Raw genomic sequence first — 26,579 nt, 5'->3', positions numbered from 1 at the left:
CTTAACAGTGCACCAGTTCTTACAGCTCCAAATTTCAGTCAATCATTTAAACTGTCTGTTGATGCAAGTGATATCAGGGTTGGAGCAGTATTGATTCAAGAAGACAAAAATGGTGTAGATCATCCAGTTTGCTATTTTTCTAAGAAATTAAATAAGCACGGAGAAAGAATGTTTGGCTTCGATATTGGCATTATACGACTTTGAAGTTTGAATTAGTTCAGCTTCTTCTCTGATTATTGTGTTCAGTGACCACAACTCCCTTACTTTCATTAGCAAGATGTAAAACAAAAATCAGAGATTAATAAGGTAGAGTTTATTTTTGCAGGAATATGATATTGACATCAGGCACATTAAGGGAAAAGACAATTTAATAGCAGATACACTTTCATGTGTATAGAAATATATTGTTTCATGTACACTTTGTGTCACTGATAAGATTTCATCTTATGTTTTTTTTTTACCACATGTATATTTGACTTATAGTAAAAAGAAAGCTTATGGCATAGTGTGGAGTGTTGGATAGTAGATTTTTTAAGAAATATATACACATTAACAGTACAGTTAAAATAATGCTAAATATTATTTAAATACAAATATTATATCATCTGTGGAGTTCTAAAATAACATGGAAGACAAAACACAAAGTGTTTTTCTGAACTGTTTAAAGAGTATCATTTTATGATCTGTATTTTGGCAAAACCAAGATAAATAAAAGAGTGTTTAAAATCTATTTTCAATATTCTGTAACACAAAAATGACACTACATTTTTATCCTGATAAAAACTTACTATCAAGGCATTCATCTTATTATGTTAGAAAAAATGAAAACAAGCCTACATACAAGCATGTCTAACAGCAATCACTCTTCAACCTATTTTAAACACTACTAAACTTTCTTCTTTAGAATTTGCAAGATTTCAGTTCTATAATGTAATTCAAAAGCTCTGAACAACACATCATCATTTTAACCTGTTTTAATTGACAACCTGAAATTGAGCTTCTTGTCAATTCCCATCTGGTTAGGATCGACCTAAAGTTTGCTGTATATTAAAGTTTCATGCCCAGTATGGATTTAATAATTTTTGCTGTATAGGTGTATTTTTCCTTTTCCATTCCAGTATGGATTTATTAATATTGGCTGTGTACATGTATTTTTCCTTTTCATGTCCAGTATGGATTTACTAATTTTTTTTGCTGTATATATGTGTATTTTCCCTTTTCACGTCCAGTATGGATTTACTAATGTTGGCTGTAGACATATATTTTCCCTTTTCATGTCCAGTATGGGTCTGCTAATGTATTTTGCTGTATATATGTGTATTTTCCCTTTTCATGTCGTGTAAGGATTTACTAATATTTGCTTTGTATGTGTAATTTCCCTTTTCATGTCGTGTAAGGATTTACTAATATTTGCTTTGTATGTGTAATTTCCCTTTTCATGTCCAGTATGGATTTACTAATGTTGGCTTTATACATGTATTTTTCCTTTTTAATGTCCAGTATGGATTTACTAATGCTGGCTGTATACATGTATTTTCCCTTTTCATATCCAGTATGGATTTACTAATGTTGGCTGTATACATATATTTTCTCTTTTCATTTGCAGTATGGGTCTACTATTGTATTTTGCTGTATATATGTGTATTTTCCCTTTTTCATGTCCAGTACGGATTTACTAATGTTTGCTGTATATGTGTAATTTCCCTTTTCATGTCCAGTATGGATTTACTAATGTTTGCTGTGTATGTCTAATTTCCCTTTTCATGTCTATTATGGGTTTACTAATGTTTTCTGTATACAAGTATTTTCTCTTTTTAAGTCCAGTATGGGTTTACTCATGTTTGCTGTATAGGTGTATTTTCCCTTTTCATGTCCAGTATGAATTTGTAAGAGTGAGGATCTTGACAGCTTCCAAGCAAAGGCCTATGATCTAAGTTCTTATGGTGGTAGAAAAAGACCCGGGAACAACCACAAAGATCTTGACAGCTTCCAAGTAAAGGACTATGACACCAAGATGACTACAAAAGTTTTGAATTTTTGTGCAGAAAGGAGGTCCATGAGGGTGACACCATGAGTTACCGCGCATAACTGTCTATAACAATTTTCAATTTTTGTGCAGGAAGGAGGTCCATGGGCATGACACTTTGAGTTACCACACTGGGTGACACTATCCCTAGTGATGCCACTGAATGCTACTGTGCCATAAAACATCAAACAATCAATAGTGATAAATGCCACTGGGCCCTCAAGCACCAAACTATGCCATCAAGCACCAAACTATGCCATAAAACATTAAACTATCTATTCAGAATCAATAGTGATAACACGGTTTTTATGACTGCCACTGGGCCATCAAACACCAAATTATGCCATAAAACATCAAACTATCTATTCAGAATCAATAGTGATAACAAAGTTTTTATGACTGCCACTGGGCCATCAAGCACCAAACTATGCCATCAAGCACCAAACTATGCCATCAAACACCAAACTATGCCATCAAGCACCCAACTATGCCTTCAAACACCAAACTATGCCATCAAACACCAAACTATCTATTCAGAATCAACAGTGATATCAAGGTTTTTATGACTGTCACTGGGCCATCAAGCACCAAACTATGCCATCAAGCACCAAACTATGCCATCAAGCACCAAACTATGCCATCAAACACCAAACTATGCCTTCAAGCACCAAAATATGCCATCAAACACCAAACTGCCCATTTTGAATCAACTGTGGTAGTAAGTTTTCCTGAATGCCACTCATGCAATTGCAGTGGCTGTCTATGAGGCATCAGTGTCAACTAGGGCAAGCTTGACAGAACATGGAATTAGACTATGTGCCCTGTTTTATTGCTTTCATCCTTGTAGTTCAAGATCAGTGCTTATTACAAACAACTGCAAACTGATGAAAGAAAACAAATAGTGCAAGGTGAATGATGGGACAACATTCCATTAGACCTTGTGGATCAATACAAATCAGATCAAACTACTGATAAAATGCTGTACAAAGATGAAACATCCAAGTTTTTACAGACTTAAAAGAAGAAAAAACACTGATAGGTATTATATGATATATACATTTTTTCTATGAAAAATTACCGTTTGATTACAAAAAGAAAGTGTGAATTTTCAAAATAAGAAGTGATTTAATGATGCAATAAAGTTAGCTCTTGCAAAATTCATGAACCATTTTTTTCTCATTGTGGTTGATTATTCTGCAAGATTTTGAAACATCTGTGATATTTCTGCAATAACATGTCTTAAAATAGACCCTGCATACTGTATAATAGTCCATTCCCTATCTTACATTATCACAAGACCAACATAATAGTCAATTCCTTACTTCACATTATTACATGACATGTAGAAAAGTCCATTCATTATCTCACATTATCACATGATCTGTAGGATGGTTCATTCCTTATCTCACATTATCACATGACCTGTAGAATAGTCTGTTCTTTATCTTGCATTATCACATGACTTGCAGAACAGTCCATTCCTTATCTCACATTATCATATGACCTGCAGAATAGTCCATTCTTTACCTTAAATTATCACATGACCAAATGCATTTTTCAGGATCACCAACCACCAAATATTTGCCCAATATTACTTCACGCAAAATCACCTCATGGTTTCACAAATGTCAACATTTGTTTTCATCCAATTAAATTTCTCACCACAGCTGATAAAGGTAGTAACTATTCATCTCACTTTCTGAATTTTGATATGAAATGGGTACTTAGTAAGATCCTCTATTTAATAACAAATTAACTTTTGTTTTTAAGGAAATACTTTATAGATAAGATAATTTTGCTTGCACTGCTAATCTTTTGTATTCTTGCAGGAAATTAAATCATTCCAATTATCATGTTTTACAGAATCAGGATTTTGGCTGAAGTAATGCACAGTTTTTCAAGTTGCTTATTTCTGTCTCACTTGAAGAGAAGCCAAAATATGTCATGCATGAGCAAGGTCTACCGCCATATTTTATTAATGCTTTCTTGTTGTTTTCCATGCATGAGCCTCATGTGTTCTTCTCCTGTAAAGCAAAAACCAAGAGCAATAAAAATTGTACAGTATGAAGACACTTTCCTTGGAAAAGCAAAACAAATTGTACAGTATGAACACACTTTCCTTGGAAAAGCAATAAAAATTGTACACTATGAAGACACTTTCCTTGGAAAAGCAATAAAAATTGTACAGTATGAAGATGATTTCCTTGGAAAAGCAATAAAAATTGTACAGTATGAAGACAGTTTCCTTGGAAAAGATGTGGCCATAAAAGCAACTATTATGCCCTGGGCTTTTCTAACACATAAATATTTCAAGGTGAAATTTATCTTTTAAAACAGAAGTCTAATGGTACTTAGATTATTTCCATCAGGAAATTGTTCATATTATATTGTTAAATGGACCACAGTATGTGGCTCAGAGTAAAAACAAGCATTTTTGTGTCTGCATAGCACTGAACTAGCTCTGTTGCTATGAACATCAATGTATTATGACTGTCTTGTTTGACCTTTTACATAACCCTGACTGGTTTTCAATGTTAAAAGGCCTGAAAAGCTAAATAGAGAAAAGTGCCAATTATTATAAGTACAAACTATTCTTAGCAACAGAGAGTAGACAGCATGCCAGAGGCTTTGGAGAAATACCTCTAACCTCCTCCCCCCAATTTAATTCATAACATTATTGCTTCCTCAGAGAAACCATTACAGTGACACTGACATATTAAGATCATTGACCATACTGTGGAAAATCTGGCCTGATTTTAAAGGTCAAACTTTACTGCTGTACAAAATAGCTGGTAATTACGAAGAGTAGCTACTGGCCTTATTTTTGTGCAACTAGTCACAAGGAGAGGTTTTACAGTCCAGTAAAACTTTTCCTTCTGACTTCATCTGCAATGCAATGCATCAGCAATTGCATCCTCATCTGCTTTCTTCATAAATCCACATTTGATGTTTAATTTATGTAAGTTTAAAATTATCCTCTAAATTCAAATAAATGTTATCCAGTCTAATGTATGGTCTATCTATATGTCCCTCAAAAGTAAATAAAAGCAACCATACCAGCTGAGGAACATCCAGTTCGTTGTATTCCACCATGCAGCCAATTAATCTTGAAATGTCGATTACTTCTCCATAGATCTTGAAAAGAAAGGAAAGAAGTTCACATTTCTTTATAAACATTTTCCATTTTTCATTAATAAAAAAGTATATTAAACATGAACTATGTTAAATTTAAATGATTTAAAACCTTTCATCATTTTACTCTACAAAGTATATAAAATTCTATTTTTCAACCAGGGATGAGAGGGTGAGGATCAGTAAAGCAAATTTGTTTTAAATTGTGTTTCTCTGAGAATACTTCCTTAGGGATATAAGCCTGATGCCTACCAAATCTAGCACTTCTAAACAGATGAAAATTCATCTTTTTTGTCTATCTCATATAAATAAAGGGCAATAATTCTTGCTAGGTGTCACTAGTTTTTAAGCTAAGCAAAATACCAACAAGGATGCTCAGATGGTGGGGTGGTTGGGAGGGATTTTTAATTAATGTGATCAAGTTCATATTCTCAGGGAAATATAAATTACTTAAAAATTGGCTTTTCTTCTTTAAATATGTTCCCTGAAAACATTTAACATTGGGTAATAGGTAACAGGAGGAGGGAATGCTGAGCATCCTACCAATATCTCAGGTATCCTTCTAGGGAAGAGAGATTGGATTCTGTATGTGAACCCATTCTCCTCCTTATGGCGGCACAGCATATGGTCACATGACTGCTCTATTAGATTAAGATGATTACTCACTGGTGAATCAAGTGAGCTAAGAGGCTGTGCTAGTGTAATTAGGTCTGGTGGTTGTCTGAGTTGCAGCCACATGACCCATGAGATTCAGGTTTGTCTTTTCAAAGCTAAATTCCTGAGAATAAAACTTGAGGTTGATTTGCATACACATGGCTGATGTATTCCAATGTAAGGCTGGCAGAGACTGCACTCATTTCATAAGCTAAAATTTTCAAGAGACAACTTAACTTCTGAGAAGCCAGAGTTTGCCAAGCATATAGCCCACTTAAGCAACATGGACTAGGCTTTGGGTGTGTGTGTGTGTGGTTAGGATTTTTAATGTAGCTTTAACAATTTTTCAATCATATCACTATGATGTCTGCAGTGTGGCAGTTTATAGTGGTCTAGAATTGGGGCATCATGTCACAGACATGTAGCATGATGTCCCACCCAGTCACATTATCCTGACACCAGACTGACCAGTCCTAACACTAACCTCTTAAAGCTGAGCACCTAGCAAGGAAGCTGTTAGTACCATTTTTGTATGTCTTGACTAGGCTTTGGAGATGATGTCATGCTTTCTTACCTTTATGGGAGGATAAGTATTTTTTGTGCTTGCCATGACTTGTCTCTGTGTGCTTCAAATAGTGTTCAAGGGTGTGGACAAGATCTTGCATGGCCGCTGTTCTAGACTTATCTACAGATGAGAGGGAGTCTATGATCACTCTGACTGCCCACTGTTGGTAACCAGCTCTTGGCTATAAGTCTGGTTGTATCATGAGAATTAGTGAACCATCTTATCTGACCTGATAACAGTTTGGGTTGAATGAAAAGTCATGCGAGTTGCTTGCCCTGCATGCTGAAGATAAAGCTATCAAGAAACAGATTTGTACGATAACAGCTTCAGCAAGGTCTGGGCTAATGGCACAAACTATCTGGATGTATCCATGACAATATACAGGTCAGATTCCAGCTTGGAAACAGGGAGAAGGATTTGGCCTTTTCAAATCAAAATTAGCTAGTAGGTCTGATAGGTCTTTGTCATGACTATTATTCTTCTCTCATTATGCCTGAATGTTTCAGATATTGTTGAGTGGTAGCCTTGGATGGTAACTGGTGCCCACTTTTTCTCCATGCAGAGCCAGAGAATAAAGTTGGCTAGCTGTGGGATAAGGGCACTGAAAGGGACAATGTTGCTGACTCAACACTAGTCCCTGAGCAACATATCATTTTCCCTCATAAGCCTTCTTGCTCAAGATTATCGCCACTATCAGAGATCTAAATTCTTTCTTTTGCAAGGCTGTCTTGACCAGACCAGGCATGAAGGACATTTTCCAGGCTGGAATGGATTACCTGCAACCATGGTTGTTTTAATAGAGTCTTCTAGGCTGTAACATTCCTGAGTAGGTCTCTCACTAGATCAAGTGACCCAGTATTTGTCCCATCAGACTTACTAGATCAAGTGACCCAGTACTTGTCCCATCAGAGAAGGGACTTTCAAAATTATCTTGCAATTCTGAATTTTTATTTTCTATCTATCTATCAAAAACTGCTAGCTCTGCTTGGTCATTTGCACTTCCTGGACTTGAGAGGTAAACTGTAAATAAAAGAGCCAATAACATTATTTTATATTTTATATATTTTATAACTCATTCATTGCACTTTTCAGAAGCTCGTACTGTCTAGTCTGGCAAATATTTGTTCCTATATTTTAGTAACTGCTAAACACAGTGTACTTTAGGCAAATTCAGGCTGATTTATTTTACCATGTGTACTGGTGAGGACTTGTGAAGATGATTTGGATTTTCTCCACATCTGATCATGAGTCGTCTGCTGACATAATCACTCAACATGGAGACAGATCCCATCTGAAATTAAAGGAAATCTTGCATCAGTTTATTAGACGAGAAACAACAACCTCAAACAGAATGGAATAACTAACTTAAACCAGACTGAATGATACTTCTTTATGCCAGGCAGTTCACATCATAGGGAATTACTGTGAATTCACTTTTTAATGTGGGACATAAATTTTCCTAGACTTCGTAGTTGCTTCAAATCACAAATTTAAAGACCCAGAACAATGATCCTTATGTAGAAAGAGGACTGTGATTAATGATCTTATGTAGAAAGAGGGCTTTGTGATCAATGATCCTTATGTAGAAAGAGGGCTAAGTGATCAATGATCCTTATGTAGAAAGAAGACTCACTGAACAATGATTCTAATGTAGAAAGAGGACCGTGATTAATGATCCTTATGTAGAAAGAGGGCTTTGAGATCAATGATTTTTATGTAGAAAGAGGACTCTGTGATCAATGATCCTTATGTAGAAAGAGGGCTTTGTGATCAATGATCCTTATGTAGAAAGAGGACTCTGTGATCAATGATCTTTATGTAGAAAGAGGGCTCTGTGATCAATGATCCTTTTTTAGAAAGAGGATTCTGTGATCAATGATCTTTATATAGAAAGAGGGCTCTGTGATCAATGATCCTTATGTAGAAAGAATACTCACTGAACAATGATCCTTATGTAGAAAGAGGACTCTGTGATCATGATCCTTATGTAGAAAGTGGGCTCTGTGATCAATGATCCTTATGTAGAAAGAAGACTCACTGAACAATGATCCTTATGTAGAAAGAGGGCTCTGTGATCAATGATCCTTATGTAGAAAGAGGGCTCTGTGATCAATGATCCTTATGTAGAAAGAAGACTCACTGAACAATGATCCTTATGTAGAAAGAGGGCTCTGTGATCAATGATCCTTATGTAGAAAGAGGGCTCTGTGATCAATGTTCCTTACTGTAGAAAGATGACTTCAATCCATGAATTCAAATACTAATGAATTTTTTTTCTTCTTCACAAAGTGACATAACTGACACAATAAAAATGAATGAATTCACAGAATTATTCAGTGAGTTTCATAGATTTCATATCTTATTAAAAGTTTAAATTTTCTATGCAATGAATCAACTTTATTCTGATAACATATGACATATTTTACACACAATAAATTCATATGAACTGACATTCTTGTTATAACCGCACTTCATTTGTAAATGATTATACAAAGCACATTTTCTTATACAACAATTTTTTTGAGTTTAGCAGAATCCACTGCATCACACTCACTCCACACCCCAACCAACAAAATATGGACTATGCTTGATAGATTTAGACATTAAATATGGTAATCAATATCATTTGCAAACTTAAAAGACCATTCCAATTCTTTTCCAATTTCTTCAAATTTGTTGAGTTTGATGAACTGCTGGTAACAATGATTTCCATGCTTTCTGGTAACAATGATTTCCAAGCTTTTTTGCAACAATGATTTCCAAGTTTTGTTCATGTCGAGTAACAGCATCTATATTAGTTTCAAGTTTTATGTCATAAATACAAACTAGAAAGCCTTTGGTGTTAAGACATTTTAGTTGAAATTCGGTAAACACTGGTTTAAGTACACTGAAAGGTTATGTTGTTTTTGTTGTTATGGAGTTTAATGCCATTTTTCGGCACAAGATAGGCTATACATGGTGGCCGGTATTAATGGTGGAGGTAGAACTAGGGAAAACCCCGAAAAGAACCACCGACCCACGAGAAGCTACCGGCAAGCATATCCACATTGGCCGAGCCCGAGACTAGAACCCAAGCAGAGGTGAGATGGCAGTGATCCGTGACGAAGAGCGCTTTAGACCACTCAGCTACTCAGGGCCCCGAAAGGTTATGTAAAGATAACTCTATTTTTGTCTTGCCTTGACAAGTAAATACAAGACAGATTATCTCTTCCTGAGTGAGAGTAGTGGAGTATGCGCTAATATCAACAATGAAAGATTTGGTGTTATAACCATACTGAAATATATCATAGTACATTGTGGATTTTTAAAAAAAAAATAATTTTTATATAAGTTATTTACCAACAAGAAAGAAAGAAATAATGAAAAAATGAAAGTAGAATGGGGTCAAGACATCACTTAGGCCTCCGGGCAGGCCCAAAAGCAAAGCCACCAGTGCTTGTGGCAGAAAATTAAATGTAATTTTAAAGTCCAAAATCAAGCTTTTTTCAGAGACTATTTGGCATTGAAAAGGGGTCCCCGAGTGGCCGAGTGGTCTAAAGCGCTCTCCATTACGGATCACTGCCATCTCACCTCTGTCTGCGTGGGTTCGAGTCTCGGATTCAGCCAATGTGGGTATGTGAGAAAGCTTGCTAGTAGCTTCTCGTGGGTCATTGGTTCTTTCCAGGGATTTTCCCGGGTTCTTCCTCCACCATTAATACTGGCCGCCATGTATAGCCTATCATGTGCTGAAAAATGGCGTTAAACCCTACAACAACAACAACATAACATTTAAAAACATTTGACATTACTACCTCTCGCTCCATAATATATAAGATCCTTCGAGACAAATTTTCCCACAAATATTTACTTTTTTTGACTGACAGACATAACCTGGTTATTCAACTCTTCACTCTAACCCGCCCTTTTGATTTTTTTTAATTGAAGATCATCTTACTTGTTGAAGAATCAATCTGTAATGGAGTCACAATCTATTCCAAAGTGCCATTTTCAAAAATAACGTATCACATGGCATTAAATACATGCAACAATCAATTCAACTGATTGATTTAGAGATACTATCCAATCAAGCAAGGACTTTGAAGAAAAAAGTCAAGAACTGTTGTTAAGACTCACTGAATTTGACCATTCCAAGTGATTCAACCAATGAAAAATATTTTACATTTTTCTTTGTGAACATAGTCAGCACAGGTTTTACTCATAAACAATTGGTATGTTCATAACTGTGCTTGTCATAAATTTACTGCCTCACCCCTGACCACGTCCTCTCCTATAATTTTGCATCGATATCAGACTTTATCTGTTCACTGTGCAAAAAAGCTGATGTTTGCTAAAAATGAAAACTCTTTCATGTTAGGAGTTTACTGCACAGTTTTATTTTGTCGGCATATTGCAAAATTATTTTACAAAGTTGAATATCTAAAATGCATTAGAGAAAATACAGGAAACATGATACAAGTTGGATGCAGGACCTTACCATAACATACTTTTCTTGGCTGGGAACCCATATCTGAACTTCCATCCTGTATTCTTCAGAGGAATGTAGACAAGAAGCGGGTATGACAACCTGTCTGGCAATGGAATGGCAAACAAACATTTAGCATTATACATGCATGACAACCAGTCCTTCTTGTGGCGGAATGGCAAACAAGCATTTAGAATCATACAGAGTATGACAACCAATCTGGAGATGGAAAGGCAAACATGCATTTAGAATCATACAGAGTATGACAACCAGTCTGGAGATGGAAAGGCAAACAAGCATTTAGAATCATACAGAGTACGACAACCAGTCTGGAGATGGAAAGGCAAACATGCATTTAGAACATGGTAACCAGTCTGGAGATCATGTTGCACAAAATAGTACAATACAGGCAAAAATGTAACTCTAATGTAATCTCATAAACCTATGACTTGGAACAAGCAAAGAGTACAGTTAATATATATTGAGTTCATGATGTTGATATTCACATGTTAATTTGGTTCTAGGTCAATCTATTATACACCTTGGGTAAAGCAGGTTCATGGCTTAGCTTTAAGAGCATGCAAATCACCCAACTGTAATACACTAATTGCAAGACCATTTTCAAAGCTCACTTTAACTGGCCATCCCTAGGGTCATTTACATGTTTTAGTTGTCAGTGCTCAAACAAAAGAAATTTCAGACAAAAGCCCAGGGCTGATGACTTTCAAAATCTCACAATCTCTGACTCAAATTTCACAAGACCTGAATCCAATCCTTTGTGCCAGAAAGGGTCATATTTTTTCTTGCATCTGACTCTGATCAAATAATGTGTTTTACTGACACAGACCCAGGGTATGTTGCTTTAAACAAATCACCAACCCTAACTCAAATTCCATTAGCTTCAACTTCAACTCCATGTGCCCAAAATGGCCCTAAATTTTACAATATTGAAATTGCTGTAATTCAAATATGAAATTAATAAACAAAAATCATCAAGTTCTGGGGCGAATGGTTTTTAAACAAATACCACTTGCTCTGACATCAAAGCCCCTTGCCTGAAAAAGCCATACAAATTAAGACATCCATTCCATCCAGAAAATTAAATGGTCAGAAGAGATTTCCAACAATTTCACATTTCACATTTTCTTTAAAATCAGGTGAATTCTCAATAATTGTGGCACAAACCTCTGTTCATGCAATCTTAATGATTACAGACCTGCCAACCCTGAGGAGTCCATCTCAGTAAATCAGTTGATTTTTTTCCATAAGACTGACTAGTTTTCAGTAAGGTGTAACAAAACATCAATTACTGCCATTGTAAAGCTGGAAAACGTAATTAAAAATTCAACACAGTGATGATAAACATTATGTTCAACTGAAAATGTTGTAAATTACGTGTAGATTTTATCTACCACTAGTACAGTTGCACAAACTTTAGTTCCAAACCCTATGCAACTCAATGGCTTGTTGCTATCTCTCAGCTTGATGTAATTCTTGGAATTTCTTTTTCCATTTCACATGACGATGGAAATCATATCTCCCACCATGAGACATACTCAAACAAAATTGTGTCCTTTCCAGCTTTTATTCACAAAAATCTAAATACTCCTTTTTTATTCTTCTGTGTTGATTATAAACACTTTTCTAGAAGTTTATATTCCCTTTCGTCTTTAACATGCAATCGCTTTCTAGACATCATTTTAAAAAAATAATATAGAATCAACAGTTTGATCTTGCAGATGCTTCGCATGAACAAATATGTGCAGTTTTAAGCATCTGGGGTGCTGCTGTAAGCTTAGTCTGGTTCCATGAATAATTTCGCTAATTCTAATATGAAACCTGGATCCAAATCAAACACGGATAAACCAATTATCCAGATTTTTTGGCAACGATCATTTTTCTGTACTTTTTGCTTGTATCCTGTAAGTCTGTATTTTAAGGGTTATTTTTGTAAGACTTAACAGCAAAATCATAAGAGTTGGTAGGTCTGTGATTAGTGCATGTATTTCAACAAAATCTGCAGGGACCTTAGAGTAGTCATGTTTTTGGAATGCTGCAAAAATCTCAACTGTCAAACAATCTCATGGGTACCACTTGATATATTTAATAGCAGTGTATTACCAAGTCAGTGTCAGCAAGAAACAGTTTATTATTATTCATGCTGTAATTCCTGGTAACCAATGAAATACAAAGAACAGAAATAGCAATATTCCCTATTCATTAGTCACATGCTTTGCTCTGTACACATAAAGTTCATAGCTTTTAATACAGTTAAGCACACGATTTTCATAATGTGGGGTGCCCCATCAGTAGGTCAGATATTAATAATTTATTATTGTCTTTTAAAAACTTCAATATTAATAATTTATTATTGTCTTTTAAAAACTTCAATATTAATAATTTATTATTGTCTTTTAAAAACTTCAATATTAATAATTTATTATTGTCTTTTAAAAACTTCACAATAAATATGTGTATTTTGTTGGAAAGCACAAGGTTTCATTTAGAAAAATTAGATAACATTTTTTGGACAGGCATGATGGGCAACTCATTTCAAATATGAGAAGGGCCCAATCTAAGATTTAGAGTAGCCCGAGGCATGCGGCTCTCAGATTTCTTTTAGCTCTGGTTGTGCAATGGTATCATGAACAGATTATACATGCTATCAAATTATCAAGTGTCTGTATCACTGTTTGACAGTCCTTTTTATGTGTATCACTGTTTGACAGTCTTTTTTATGTGTATCACTATCTGACAGTCTTTTTTATGTGTATGTATCACTGTCTGACAGTCATTTTTAAGTGTCTCTATCACTGTCTGACAGTCCTTTTTATGTGTATCACTGTTTGACAGTCCTTTTTAAGTGTATGTATCACTGTTTGACAGTCGATTTTAAGTGTATGTATCAGTTAGACAGTCCTTTTTAATACAATAATATAAATATTTTCTTAATAGATTGTGTACTTATTATTTGTTTTTAAACCTGCATCCAACATCACATAGTATGTAGTCTGACTAAAAGATGTGTCAAATGCACAAAATGTTTTTCTAAAGCTATAAAAATTCATATAAGGCATCTATAAATGTATATTTGTATAAACATGACCTTGGGATCAACTGACCTCATAGGAACCCTAACATTCATATAAGACATCTATAAACATATGTACGTATACAAGTGACCTTGGGATCAACTGACCTCATAGGAACCTTAAAGGGTTTAAGAAGGCTGATGACTCTCTCTCTGATATTATTACACATATCCCAGGATTCCTCGGGAGATCTGCATATTCCCAGTACACAACACTGAAAAACAAGAAAGCTGTAACTGAAGAAACCATATATCTTGTCTATTTGATCTAATTTTTTAAATGTTTAAAATCAGGTTAGAGTAACCTATATTTTCATAGAATTTCATTCTACATCATAATTTTGACCTGAAAATATTCTTATTTCTGTGTCAAATTAGCTATTGAAGCTGTAATATGATGAATAAATGAAATATTGGAAATTGGCCCTAAAAGCTACTGGTATATTAAAAAAAGTCTGCAAACACATGAAAAACATTCTGCAATTGTAATTGTTATGTAAATCTATATTTTTTAGTAATACCTGGTACAAGATTTTGTCTAATTTTTGTGATTTTCTTCCTTACTGTAAACTGTAGTGATTATCTGATGTTGGATTTGGTGTATGTGCATAGGGTCTATTGTAAGATGTTAAAGAATGTAAAATTTCACGGGATTTATAAACAGATGCTTATGTACATGTTGGCAGTTACTAATAATGAAATTATTAGTAAATATGTTGACAAGTTTCAAGTTTTATCCCATTGTACAGGTCGGTCAGGGGATAAATTAGAATTAAGTTAATTCCCATTGGATGGGTCAAATCATGTGAGTTCTTCAAAGAAGTTGGAAATTTGTCAATAATTATTAGTAAACATGTTGAGTTTTGAGCTTTTTCTCATTGGAAAGGTCCCTCAGGTGGTACCTTAGAAGAATTAAGTTAATTCCCATGGGATGGATTATATCAAGTGAAAGTTTTACAATGTTGTTCATTTGCAATCTGTCGTGTAGCAGTAGTAATAATATGCATGTTTTAGCTTTCTTGCTTGTACCTAAGTATCTTGGACATGACAGTTTTCATATTCTTATTTCTTGTGTTCTTGTTGTAACATCAAGTCTGCAGATGTATTCTGTGTTGTATTCACATATAATTTGAGAGAAAAAATGTTTGGATTGATCACTGGAAATAGAAAGTACTTACTGGACTATAATCTTATTTAGGAACTATTGTGAATTATTCAAAGGAGTTCTGGACAAAGCTTTTTTGACACGTCAGAACTGTTGTTGGACCAGTATATTTGTGGATATGAAACTTATATGGAACTTTTCATTCCTTTGGACTTTAATATAACTTTTTTTCAGGACTGTTTTGGATTCAATTCATAATACTGTAAGTTCCTCTTCAATTTTCATTTTGTAACACTGACAATTAAAATGTTTGCTAAGTTTTACAAAACTTGTTGGTTTTGCTTCTTTCTGTTACTTAATTTATTGACCATAGAGTAGTAGCATTCTACACAATAACTGTAATACACCATACATGTAAAACTCATAAATATAATACTCCAAAATGTAATACTCATAAATGTAATCCACCATAAATGTTATACTCATAAATGTAATACATATAACTGTAATAGACCATAACTGCTACATATAACTATAATACACCATAAATATAATACTCCAAAATGTAATACTCATAAATGTAATATACCACAAATGTAATATTCATAAATGTAATACGCCATAACTGTAATATACCATAACTGTAATATACTAGAACTGCAATACACATAACTGTAATACACCAGAACTGTAATACACCATAAATGTATTATACAGAACTGTAATACATCAGAACTGTAATACACATAACTATAATACACCATAACTATAATACACCACAAATGTAATACATATGACTGTAATACACGATAATTTTAATATACCAGAGCCGTAATAGACATAACTGTAATACATAAGAACTGTAATACACACAACTGTAATACACCATAACTGTAATACATGAGAACTGTAATACACACAACTGTAATACACCATAACTGTAATACATGAGAACTGTAATACACACAACTGTAATACACCATAACTGTAATACATGAGAACTGTAATACACATAACTGTAATACACCATAACTGTAATATACCCTAACTGTAGTGCACGTAACTGTTATACACCACAACTGTAATGCACCCTAACTGACTGGAGCCAAAATGTGCAGCAATAAAATTCGAACAACTTGTTGCAAACATTGATTTAATTTTTACATCAGTATCTTAAATGTTATTTCATTTTGAAACCAGAGTCTTAAATATGATGCTGTACCAAACAGAAATATTTGATTTCTTCCACAATCTCTACCATAACATCGCAAAAATTTGCTAGTATATATTTATTAGTTTTGTATATAAGAACTAAAATACACGAACCTTAGTGTGACTGTAGCAAATAACTGCTTTCTGACTCCCTGGAAGCATTATGAAGAAAACTCTTCTGGCACCAGTAAACCACGATCAAGTCCTCAAAACCTCTATCTAAACACCATTAGGTCTCCAACACCTTAAAATAAACATCAAGTCCCAACACCTCAAACTAATCACCATTGTCCTTAAAATCTCAAACTAAACGCAATAAAGTCCTCAAAACCTCGAGCTGAAAACCATCACCTTTAAATTATGAGTTCCATACCTTTGCCGATTGTACCCCTCCATAAAGACCAGGTAGACTATTTTGTGTACAAGGAACATAACTCTTGCCTACAGTGAATAACCTCATTGGTAGTGCCGACTCCTCAATGAAAGACCTTGTAAGATATGCTGTAAATACACATAAACATAAAATAATGAGAAAATAAATAAATACAATATAGCAAATATGATGCAATCAATTTAAAAGTTCATTTAATAACAAACCTGAGAGTTCATTATTTTCATGTTTATCAATTTCCATCATTTTGAAAAACTTTATATTTTCATCACTATTTTAATTCAAAAAGTTGGGAGGGGGCTATTAAATCCATGGACATTGCTCATTAATAAAACTCATGATTTGTAGCCACCACAAAATTGTTACCTCATGTATCCAATCGATTTCTTAGTATCCCATATATCCATGCAAATTCTTGGTACCCCTTGTATCCAAGTGATTTCTTGGTATCACATGTATCCAAGTGATTTCTTGGTCTCACATGCATCTAAGTGAATACTTGATACCCCATGTATCCAAGTGAATTCTTGGTACCCCATGTATCCAAGTGATTTCTTGGTATCACATGTATCCAAGTGAATTCTTGGTACCACATGTATCCAAGTGAATTCTTGGTACCCCATGTATCCAAGTGAATTCTTGGTATCCCATGTATCCAAGTGATTTCTTGGTATCACATGTATCCAAGTGAATTCTTGGTGCCCCATATATCCAAGTGAATTCTTGGTATCCCATGTATCCAAGTGATTTCTTGGTATCACATGTATCCAAGTGAATTCTTGGAACTCCATGTATCCAAGTGATTTCTTGGTATCACATGTATCCAAGTTATTTCTTGGTATCCCATGTATCCAAGTGATTTCTTGGTATCACATGTATCCAAGTGATTTCTTGGTATCACATGTATCCAAGTGAATTCTTGGTATGCCATGTATCCAAGTGATTTCTTGGTATCACATGTATCCAAGTGATTTCTTGGTATCACATGTATCCAAGTGAATTCTTGGTACCCCAAGTATCCAAGTGAATTCTTGGTATCCCATGTATCCAAGTGAATTCTTGGTATCCCATGTATCCAAGTGATTTCTTGGTATCCCATGTATCCAAGTGATTTCTTGGTATCCCATGTATCCAAGTGAATTCTTGGTATCACATGTATCCAAGTGATTTCTTGGTATCACATGAATCCAGGTGAATTCTTGGTATCACATGTATCCAAGTGATTTCTTGGTATCCCATGTATCCAAGTGAATTCTTGGTATCCCATGTATCCAAGTGATTTCTTGGTATCCCATGTATCCAAGTGATTTCTTGGTATCCCACGTATCCAATTGAATTCTTGGTATCACATGTATCCAAGTGATTTCTTGGTATCACATGTATTCAACTGAATTCTCGGTATCCCATGTAGCCGATTGATTTCTTAGTATTCCATGTATCCAAGTGAATTCTTGGCATCGTATGTATCGAAGTGATTTCTTAGTATCCCATGTATTCCAGTGAATTCTTGGTACCCGATGTATCCAAGTGATTTCTTAGCATCCCATATATCCACATTAAGTTTTGGTATAATATGTATCCAAGTGAATTGTTATTACAGAGATCCTCTTCTTATATGGCCACCCACCCCATCCCCTGACAGCCCCTAAATAGCCAGTTTTCTTGACACCAATTTGTTTGTGTACAACATTAACTCTTATGGGTGACCACCCCACTGTAAGGTATGTGGCCAGCATTTGGACACAGATTGCTCTAATCTCATGAGGCAACTCTGGTCTGGCAAGATGTCAGTATACCACGTGTATTACCCACTTCAACCATGATGAAAGGGCTTGAGGGCTTGTGGGGTTTTGTCCTCTTTCTCAGGTTTAATGGAAGAGACACCTTTGAACTCCACAAATCAATTCAGTTTGCTTGAAATAAAGTCTTACAGTAAATATCAAATCCTGCTTGGATACCTCACTGGATGTGTCAATACAGGAGAGAGGTCATTTGATAACTTTTTGATTGCCCACTGACAGCAACCTTTCTTGGCAATGAAATTGATCATGTCATAAGGAATGCCAAGCCATCTGATAAAAACAGGAAGATAGGCTGGGTCAACAGAGATGGAATGTAATTCACTGACTCTGCAAGCCAAAGCTACTGCTATCAAGAAACAGGTTTTGTACTAAAGAAGCTTTGGGAAGCCCTGGCTATGGGTTCAATTTGTGTAAATTCAACTAAGACAGGACTGGTGCCTACCGAAGAGTGACTGCAAGCAGATTTGGACACAAGTCAGTGACAAGTGGGTGGAGGATTTGGGCATCCCTCCACTGGGCTGGTCAAAGACTCAGCATTAGAATGATGCTCAAAACATCATTATTTTCCTTGTTGTATTTTCCATTTTTGATTTTCCTGTGTTTTTTTGGTGTGCAATGACCATGCATTCTCTAACCAACTGGCACACATGTGGCAAGATGATGATAATGCACATCCTTTCGATACAGGCAAGGCAAAAAGTCACGAGAGTCCTTGCTGGCTTTGAATTTCTTGCATTTAATACGTGCTGCCATTATTGTTTATTCTGAAATGTTAAAGTAACAAAATAAAGAATAGATTAATATTTAACTGCATTAACAATGCTACAAGGGATGACAAAATAAACAGACAGGGAGTGCAAATATGAACATGCTTATTTACAATGTTGTTGTTAAGAACCATGCAGTAAGAGACTGCATAAACTAAGTCTACATAAGGGAAAAAAATCCAAAAAATTATAGTCAAACTATGTAAAAAAACATATACCACCTGTAGAATAATCCTTAATATATAAGGAAAATAAATCCTCAATAGACTAATGAAATTAACACAAATTCCAATTTATTTTCTGGTTTGTAAAGTCAACACTTGCTACACAGTTTGAAATGACGTGATTTACTTTGATGGATTACAATTCTAAGAACTTTGGGAGAGACTTGATGTAAAATGATATTTTCTGTCTTTTACTAAATAACGAAAAATAAAAATTTGTATACAATGTTAAAATAGCAGGACTATGAAAGAAAGTGATTAAGTAAACAAAAATCTATACAAGGCCTTTGAAAATTTTAAGAAATTTATGAGTTGCTGTCAAATGGCCACTTTGCCTTTCTGTTACAGAAAGTGTAAGCAATTTACAAGTTTCTTTAAACTGGACATAACTGTCTTACTGTTGCAGGAAGTATAAACACCTTACAAATTGCTGTAAACTGGTCATGCTGCCTCACTGTTACAGAAAGTGTACGCAGTTTACAAGTTTCTCTAAACTAGCCATTCTGCCTTATTGTTGCAGGAAGTATAAGCACTTTACAAGTTGCTGTAAACTGGTCAAGCTGCCTCACTGTTACAGAAAGTATGAGCAATTAACAAGTTGATGGAAGGTGTGTTAGTGTATTTAATATCAAGGTGTGTTACAGTGTATTTAATATCAAGGTATGTTACAATGTATTTAATATCAAGGTATGTTAAAGTGTATTTAATATCAAGGTGTGAAAACTTGTTGCAAATAAAAAATAAATAAATAAATCTGAAATTTACAGGTGCAAACTTACCTGCAAATGAGGCTAGAGAGACTCCTCTCAAATACATTGAGTCAATGCTGCTGGATGAATCACCTGAGTCAACATCACTTTTGCTCTTCTGTTGCAGGCAAAATACCTGACAGGAAAAATGAAATAAACTAGAATGTGTTCACAGAAAAGTGATAGCCTACCCCAGTGCCTTAAAACAGACTTAAAACTCAACCAGCATTGTGACAGACAAACATATGTACAACCATAATGATGGTCAATAGTTATAGTATATGCCTCTATCACTGTTCTGATAGCATCTAACACAAAAAATTGATTTTCTTATACATAATACATGAACACAAATAAAATAAATGTTTTGTTGTTGCTGCAAAAAGAAACCATCACATTTCAAAATTTTGGCAGTATACTTCATCTTTCCACAAATTTTCATTGCTATAAGGGGTGAATAAGTAAAAGTATATTATTTTATAACGCAATATTGAGATATATCACTGTTAGAAAAATACCACTTTTATCGCAACAATTGTGGTATCACTTTGGGAACTACTTTCCTTTCCCATTTATAGAATATATATATCTGCCCTCACTGATGTTATTTCAAATATGTATTCAATGTTAGGCCTATTTCAGTTTTCTTCTTCTTCTGCTCAGCCTTTCTCTCTCACTAATCACAATAAATGGATCTTAAAATGTGTCAAAACTCTGCACCACCAAGTACATATTATCAAACACTGCCTGTAAATGAACAAACAAAATATATGCTTCATGTAGTAACTTTTTATAATTAGTTTTCCACAATAATCCTGCAAAATGATTTAGTGACTGAAGCTACAGGAACTATTTAATATTATGTCATTATACAGTATTGTGTTTTTACCCTAAACAGAAACATTTATAGGAAAAATGCTAGACTTATTTAATTGTTTAAGTAGCAATTCTAACTCTCAACAAAATCATAATATTGTTAGAAAAATATGGAGAAACAGAGCATTGATGAGTGAAATTGCCGACTGAAAATGAACTGACAATCAAAATTTGAGTGCATTAGATGGAGAAATAAATGAATGCAAATCAACAGATATAAAATAAAGAGAAAATCAATGTTTTCTGGAGTAGTTATACAAAAATATTTCACTTATGAAGTAGAAACATTTTGAATTGTCCCTTACAGATTTGCCACATGTGACAATACAACGTCTGCCACTTCCCTCATGAAATATTTCCTTTCATGAATTCAAAAAACATACTAACATCCTTTATATACCAATTATACCCAAAATGCCTTGCAGAAAATTAATCACAATGTCTGACCAAAAAGGCCAATTTTTGTCTCTGCTACATACTGAACTCTTTATGAATGAAAAATTACATTTATCTGGTCACAAAAATGAGCTCCCATGTTGTCATGTTTGTGGTTGTCATTATAGTTTTGTGAGGTGCATTTCTTTTCTTCATAAAACTGGAAGGGTATACCTATTAAAATGTGCTGAAATAGACTTTAATATAGAATTAGTTGTCAGAAACAGTCTCATGAAAATATGTCCATTATGAACAACTGTCTGTCTAAATCAGGTATCTGTTTTGAAAGGTTTTATTGCAACTGACTGCTAAACTCACCTCATTTCTGTTCATGAAGTCCATCCCTGAACCCTCCTAGAAAGCAAATGCAAAAATTGTTATTATACAATAGCAAGTAGCATGGATCTTACATAAGAATTCATCAGATATGAAATTCGTGACATTTGATAATATCTTGTGGAAAGACCTGTCTCCATCAGGTGCCATATAGCTCCAAATTAAAAAGCTCAGAAACTTTGTGCTGGTAATAAATGAATTTCATTATCAGTTAGAAGTAAAAATTAATAACAGACAATGGTAGAATGCATACCCCTTGACCATTTCAGTTAGAAGTAAAATTAATGACAATAGTTGAATGTCTATGCCATGACCACTTCTGTTAGAAATAAAATTAATGACAATAGTTGAATGCCTATGCCATGACCATTTCAGTTAGAAGTAAAATTAATGACAATAGTTGAATGCCTATGCCATGACCATTTCTGTTAGAAGTAAAATTAATGACAATAGTTGAATGCCTATGCCATGACCATTTCTGTTAGAAGTAAAATTAATGACAATAGTTGAATGCCTATGCCATGACCATTTCTGTTAGAAGTAAAATTAATGACAATAGTTGAATGCCTATGCCTTGACCATTTCTATTAGAAGTAAAATTAATGACAATAGTTGAATGCCTATGCCATGACCATTTCTATTAGAAGTAAAATTAATGACAATAGTTGAATGCCTATGCCATGACCACTTCTGTTAGAAGTAAAATTAATGACAATAGTTGAATGCCTATGCCATGACCACTTCTGTTAGAAGTAAAATTAATGACAATAGTTGAATGCCTATGCCTTGACCACTTCTGTTAGAAATAAAATTAATGACAATAGTTGAATGCCTATGCCATGACCACTTCTGTTAGAAGTAAAATTAATGACAATAGTTGAATGCCTATGCCTTGACCATTTCTATTAGAAGTAATATTAATGACAATAGTTGAATGCCTATGCCATGACCATTTCTGTTAGAAGTAATATTAATGACAATAGTTGAATGCCTATGCCTTGACCATTTTAGTTAGAAGTAAATTTTTTAACAGACATTGGAAGAATACCTTGACCATTTCTGTTAGAAGTAAAATTTGTAACAGACAATTGTAGAATGGCTATGCCTTGACCATTTTAGTTAGAAGTAAAACTTAATAACAGACAATTGTAGAATGCCTATGCCTTTGGTCATCATGCAAATTACTGTAGATAATTTTTGGCAAGACTTTCTTAATAAAAATGGTAAAATTTGCTACTTTCATTATTTTTTTGCTTAAAGCATATAAATTTGTGCAAGAAAGGAATTTAATACATGGTACCCATAGTAACGTGCAAAAATGACTGATTTATACAGGAATTTCTATGTCTGTGGTTGTCTGCTGTAAATTACATTTCTACCTCAAAAATACACTATTAACCTGATCCAAATTAAGTGAGAGCTCATGTTTTCAAGGCCGGCAGCTATCATTATTACTTTGCCAAAGCATTTTGTTTAAAACTAGAAGGGTAAATTTAATAGCCTGTGCTGAAGTGGGCAATAACAATGAAAGGTGATGGCCTTACCATATAAATCTGTCAAGATCACCCAGTCTTTCTGGTTTATTTTTCAGAAAACCCTATTATCATGGATCCAACTGCAAACAACAAATAATCCACATCTGACTCTGCATAATGTATTGGCAGATCTGGGTCATTACAATTTGGTAGGATTAACAAGAAGAACAACCAAGATAGACCCTGATCTGCTGGTGCATCATGTGACAGAAAAACATGCTCTGTGTTGTTTGGAGTTGGAAACAACTTGTGGGTGAGTATATGGGGTATTTTTATTTCAGAAACTATCAAAACATCTAACAATTAGACAACACGAAGGTGTCATAGACGAATTATGTCATAGATGAATAGGAATTAGAAAATCCTACAATACATACCACAACTACGGGTTTGAACATTTCTGGACAGGTCCAATTGACAAATCCATCCACTTCCAGCCTCCTGGAAAAATACCGTATGAGATTCTGCTCCAGTAAAGCCAGTTCTTCTTGCATGTAATAAGCTCGTGGACCCACATTGCTGAAAGAAGAATTAAAAACAGTATAAATTCATCCATACTTTACTGTGACAGTTATCTAACTTACATATATTTTCTTTCATTTCAGACCTGCAGGGGTTTTCAGCATTTTAATAAAATAACATGAGATAAAGAGACCAACAAATAACCTTGATGTCTTGTTTTTCCTTCCTTGATTTCTGGATATTCCGACTGAATTTCTTTCTTTTCATGATGATGGAATTTTCATTAGAAGATTTAGTGTTGATTTTACATGCAAGATAAGCCAGAAGTTCATACTGGTTTGGAGCTGACTTTCCAAAAGTTTGATTGAATACTGTTTATAACTGCCAATTAAAATGGTGACCTAACAAAAAAAGCTTCTATGCCAAATATAAGACTGACTTCTAGATGATTCAGAATGATACCCAGCAGTAATGCAGTGTCTTTAAAAGTTGACCGAAAAATTATACAAGTTTATATAATGTAGAAATTCAGTGTCAAATTCCAGTAAATATAAACTTGCCAAAAGTTCTATTAAAGAAATACAAAAAGGTCTTCACAGTTTAACCCTGAATAACATCTGATGTTTGTAACCCTTAATGATATCTGATCTTTGTAACCCTTAATGACTTCTTATGTTTAGAACCCTGATTGACATTGAACATTTGGAGCCCTTAATGACATCTGCTGTTTGGAATCCTAAATGACATCTGATGTTAGGAACCCTGGATGACATGTAATATTAGGAACCCTGAAGGATACTGTATATCTGGAACTCTGAATGACATCAGATGTTTGGAACCCTTTATTGCATAGAAAGCAAAAATGGCTATAATGGAGCCAAAGTGTCTATTTATGTCACTATAAATTGCCATGAATTTATCTTATTCCATTTTGTTATCCAGGGGTAGAGAGGGCTGAAGACCCCTGACCAAAAAATGCATTTCACAATCATAAAAAACTGCTCCTGGTGCAACTTATGATTATAATATAAAAAAATAATCAATATTTATTATCATAAGAATTTGTTCTCCAATACTATTGATGCTGAAGTTATTTGATGTGCATGTCAGTGTTCACATCATAATTAAGTCATGATAATTTTTCAATTTTTGCAGCAAACATATTATACTTCTCTCTTTTCATAACAAATCTGTAAAATTAACACCCGAGTAAATCAACTATATACAAATAATCCCAAACATTCACTCGTCTTTTTCTCCACTGGACACAACCTGTTGATATGCCAGTCGAGCTCTTTTTGTTGGTGGCCGAGTGGTCTAAAGCGCTCTTCGTTACGGATCACTGCCATCTCACCTCTGTCTGCGTCGGTTCGAGTCTAAGATTCAGCCAATGTGGGTATGTGAGAAAGCTTGCCAGTAGCTTCTCGTGGGTCGGTGGTTCTTTCCGGGGTTTTCCCGGGTTCTTCCTCCACCATTAATACTGGCCGCCATATATAGCCTATCGTGTGCTGAAAAATGGCGTTAAACCCCACAACAACAACAACTCTTTTTGTTGTTGTTGTTGTTGTTGTAGGGTTTAACACCATTTTTCAGCACATGATAGGCTATACAGGTGGCCAGTAATAATGGTGGAGGAAGAACCCAGGAAAACCCCAGAAAGAACCACCGACCCACGAGAAGCTACTGGCAAGCTTTCTCACATACCCACATTGGCCGAATCCAAGACTCGAACCTACGCAGATAGAGGTGAGATGGCAGTGATCCGTAACAGAGAGCGCTTTAGACCACTTGGCCACTCGGGGCCCCACTGAGCTCTTTTTGTGGTTTTGGCAAAGATTTCTTTAGCCTTCCTTTTTGTCATCCCTGACTTTTTGGCTCAATGTGCAATTGTTTCTTTTCCTTCTCAACGAAACCCTTTTTCCCTTCAAGCTTGTGCTTGTATTGGTGACATGCAGTGCGCATATTCTGACAGAGGGCTACATCTGTTCTCTCATGCAAGAAATCTTTCTTCTTACAGTAATTAATTGCACTTTTTCCAGGTGCCCACTGAGCTTCAATTTTTCCATATGCAGCTTCTTTTGTAAGTGCTGTTCCAAACTTTTCCAACTGTGATTAGAGAGCTGAACTAAAATTTGTTATGGAATTACTGTGATTACTGTAATTCAGATCTTTCTTGCAGAGGTCACAAAATGCCAGTCCTCTAGCATTCAGTTTTCTTATAAACTGACCAACTAAATTTCTGTCAACTTTTTGCTCTAGCCATTCTCATTTCCATACATTTTTTAAACCTTTATCTAAACTTTTCATGTCATGGTCTCTCTCAACAACTCTGGATGCCATGATTTGCAAGCATGCTACTTCTTTCCGTTGCCATCAGTTTCCATTAACAAAGATTCACTGGATGAATTTTAAACCTTTGACCAATCAGAATACTCTTTATGAGAGTCATGTGCTAACTAATATATGGAATGAATAACCTACAAGGGTCTTTGCAGAATGAGACCAGACAGACCATTTTTTTAAAAACCAGATCGGACTATATAAAGAAAAATCTGATTCATGTGGAAAAAAGCGGAATTCTGCTAAAACAAATGTAGAAATATTATGTATGTGGACAGGATATGAATCATTCTCCACTAAAATTACTTATTTTGAGAATTGCCAAGCTGGTGCCCATGTAGAGTTAGTCTGTTATCAACTGTGACCTTGAACTCAATCTCAAACTCAAGTGGCACAAAGTTTATCTACACAAAAC

At 34.7% G+C, this 26,579-nt stretch overlaps 1 protein-coding gene across 6 annotated transcripts in view; it reads right to left on the bottom strand.

Moving 5' to 3' along the window:
- Nucleotides 1-298: 298 nt before the first annotated feature.
- Nucleotides 299-26,579, bottom strand: part of LOC149780129 (serine--tRNA synthetase-like protein Slimp) — a 55,165-nt gene continuing 28,884 nt past the window's right edge. For 4 of the 6 annotated variants that reach the window (XM_089936901.1, XM_089936899.1, XM_089936903.1 and 1 more), the window contains 9 exons: nt 23,740-23,881; nt 21,810-21,845; nt 20,211-20,316; nt 16,621-16,748; nt 14,039-14,145; nt 10,852-10,945; nt 7,567-7,668; nt 5,084-5,161; nt 299-4,050 (listed from right to left, as the gene is read on the bottom strand). In XM_089936901.1, coding sequence (XP_089793027.1) covers nt 4,036-4,050; nt 5,084-5,161; nt 7,567-7,668; nt 10,852-10,945; nt 14,039-14,145; nt 16,621-16,748; nt 20,211-20,316; nt 21,810-21,845; nt 23,740-23,881 — 808 coding nt within the window. In that variant the 3' untranslated portion in view covers nt 299-4,035. Of the gene's footprint in view, nt 4,051-5,083; nt 5,162-7,554; nt 7,669-10,851; nt 10,946-14,038; nt 14,146-16,620; nt 16,749-20,210; nt 20,317-21,809; nt 21,846-23,739; nt 23,882-26,579 lie in introns of those variants that run through there. The other 2 variants (XR_016415012.1, XM_089936904.1) reach the window with 2 other exon arrangements.

Source organism: Sinohyriopsis cumingii, chromosome 16, assembly GCF_028554795.1.
Source record: "Sinohyriopsis cumingii isolate HCF-2022 chromosome 16, ASM2855479v2, whole genome shotgun sequence".
Classification (NCBI taxonomy): Eukaryota; Metazoa; Mollusca; class Bivalvia; order Unionida; family Unionidae; genus Sinohyriopsis; species Sinohyriopsis cumingii.
This window is presented reverse-complemented; position numbering and strand designations above follow the sequence as displayed.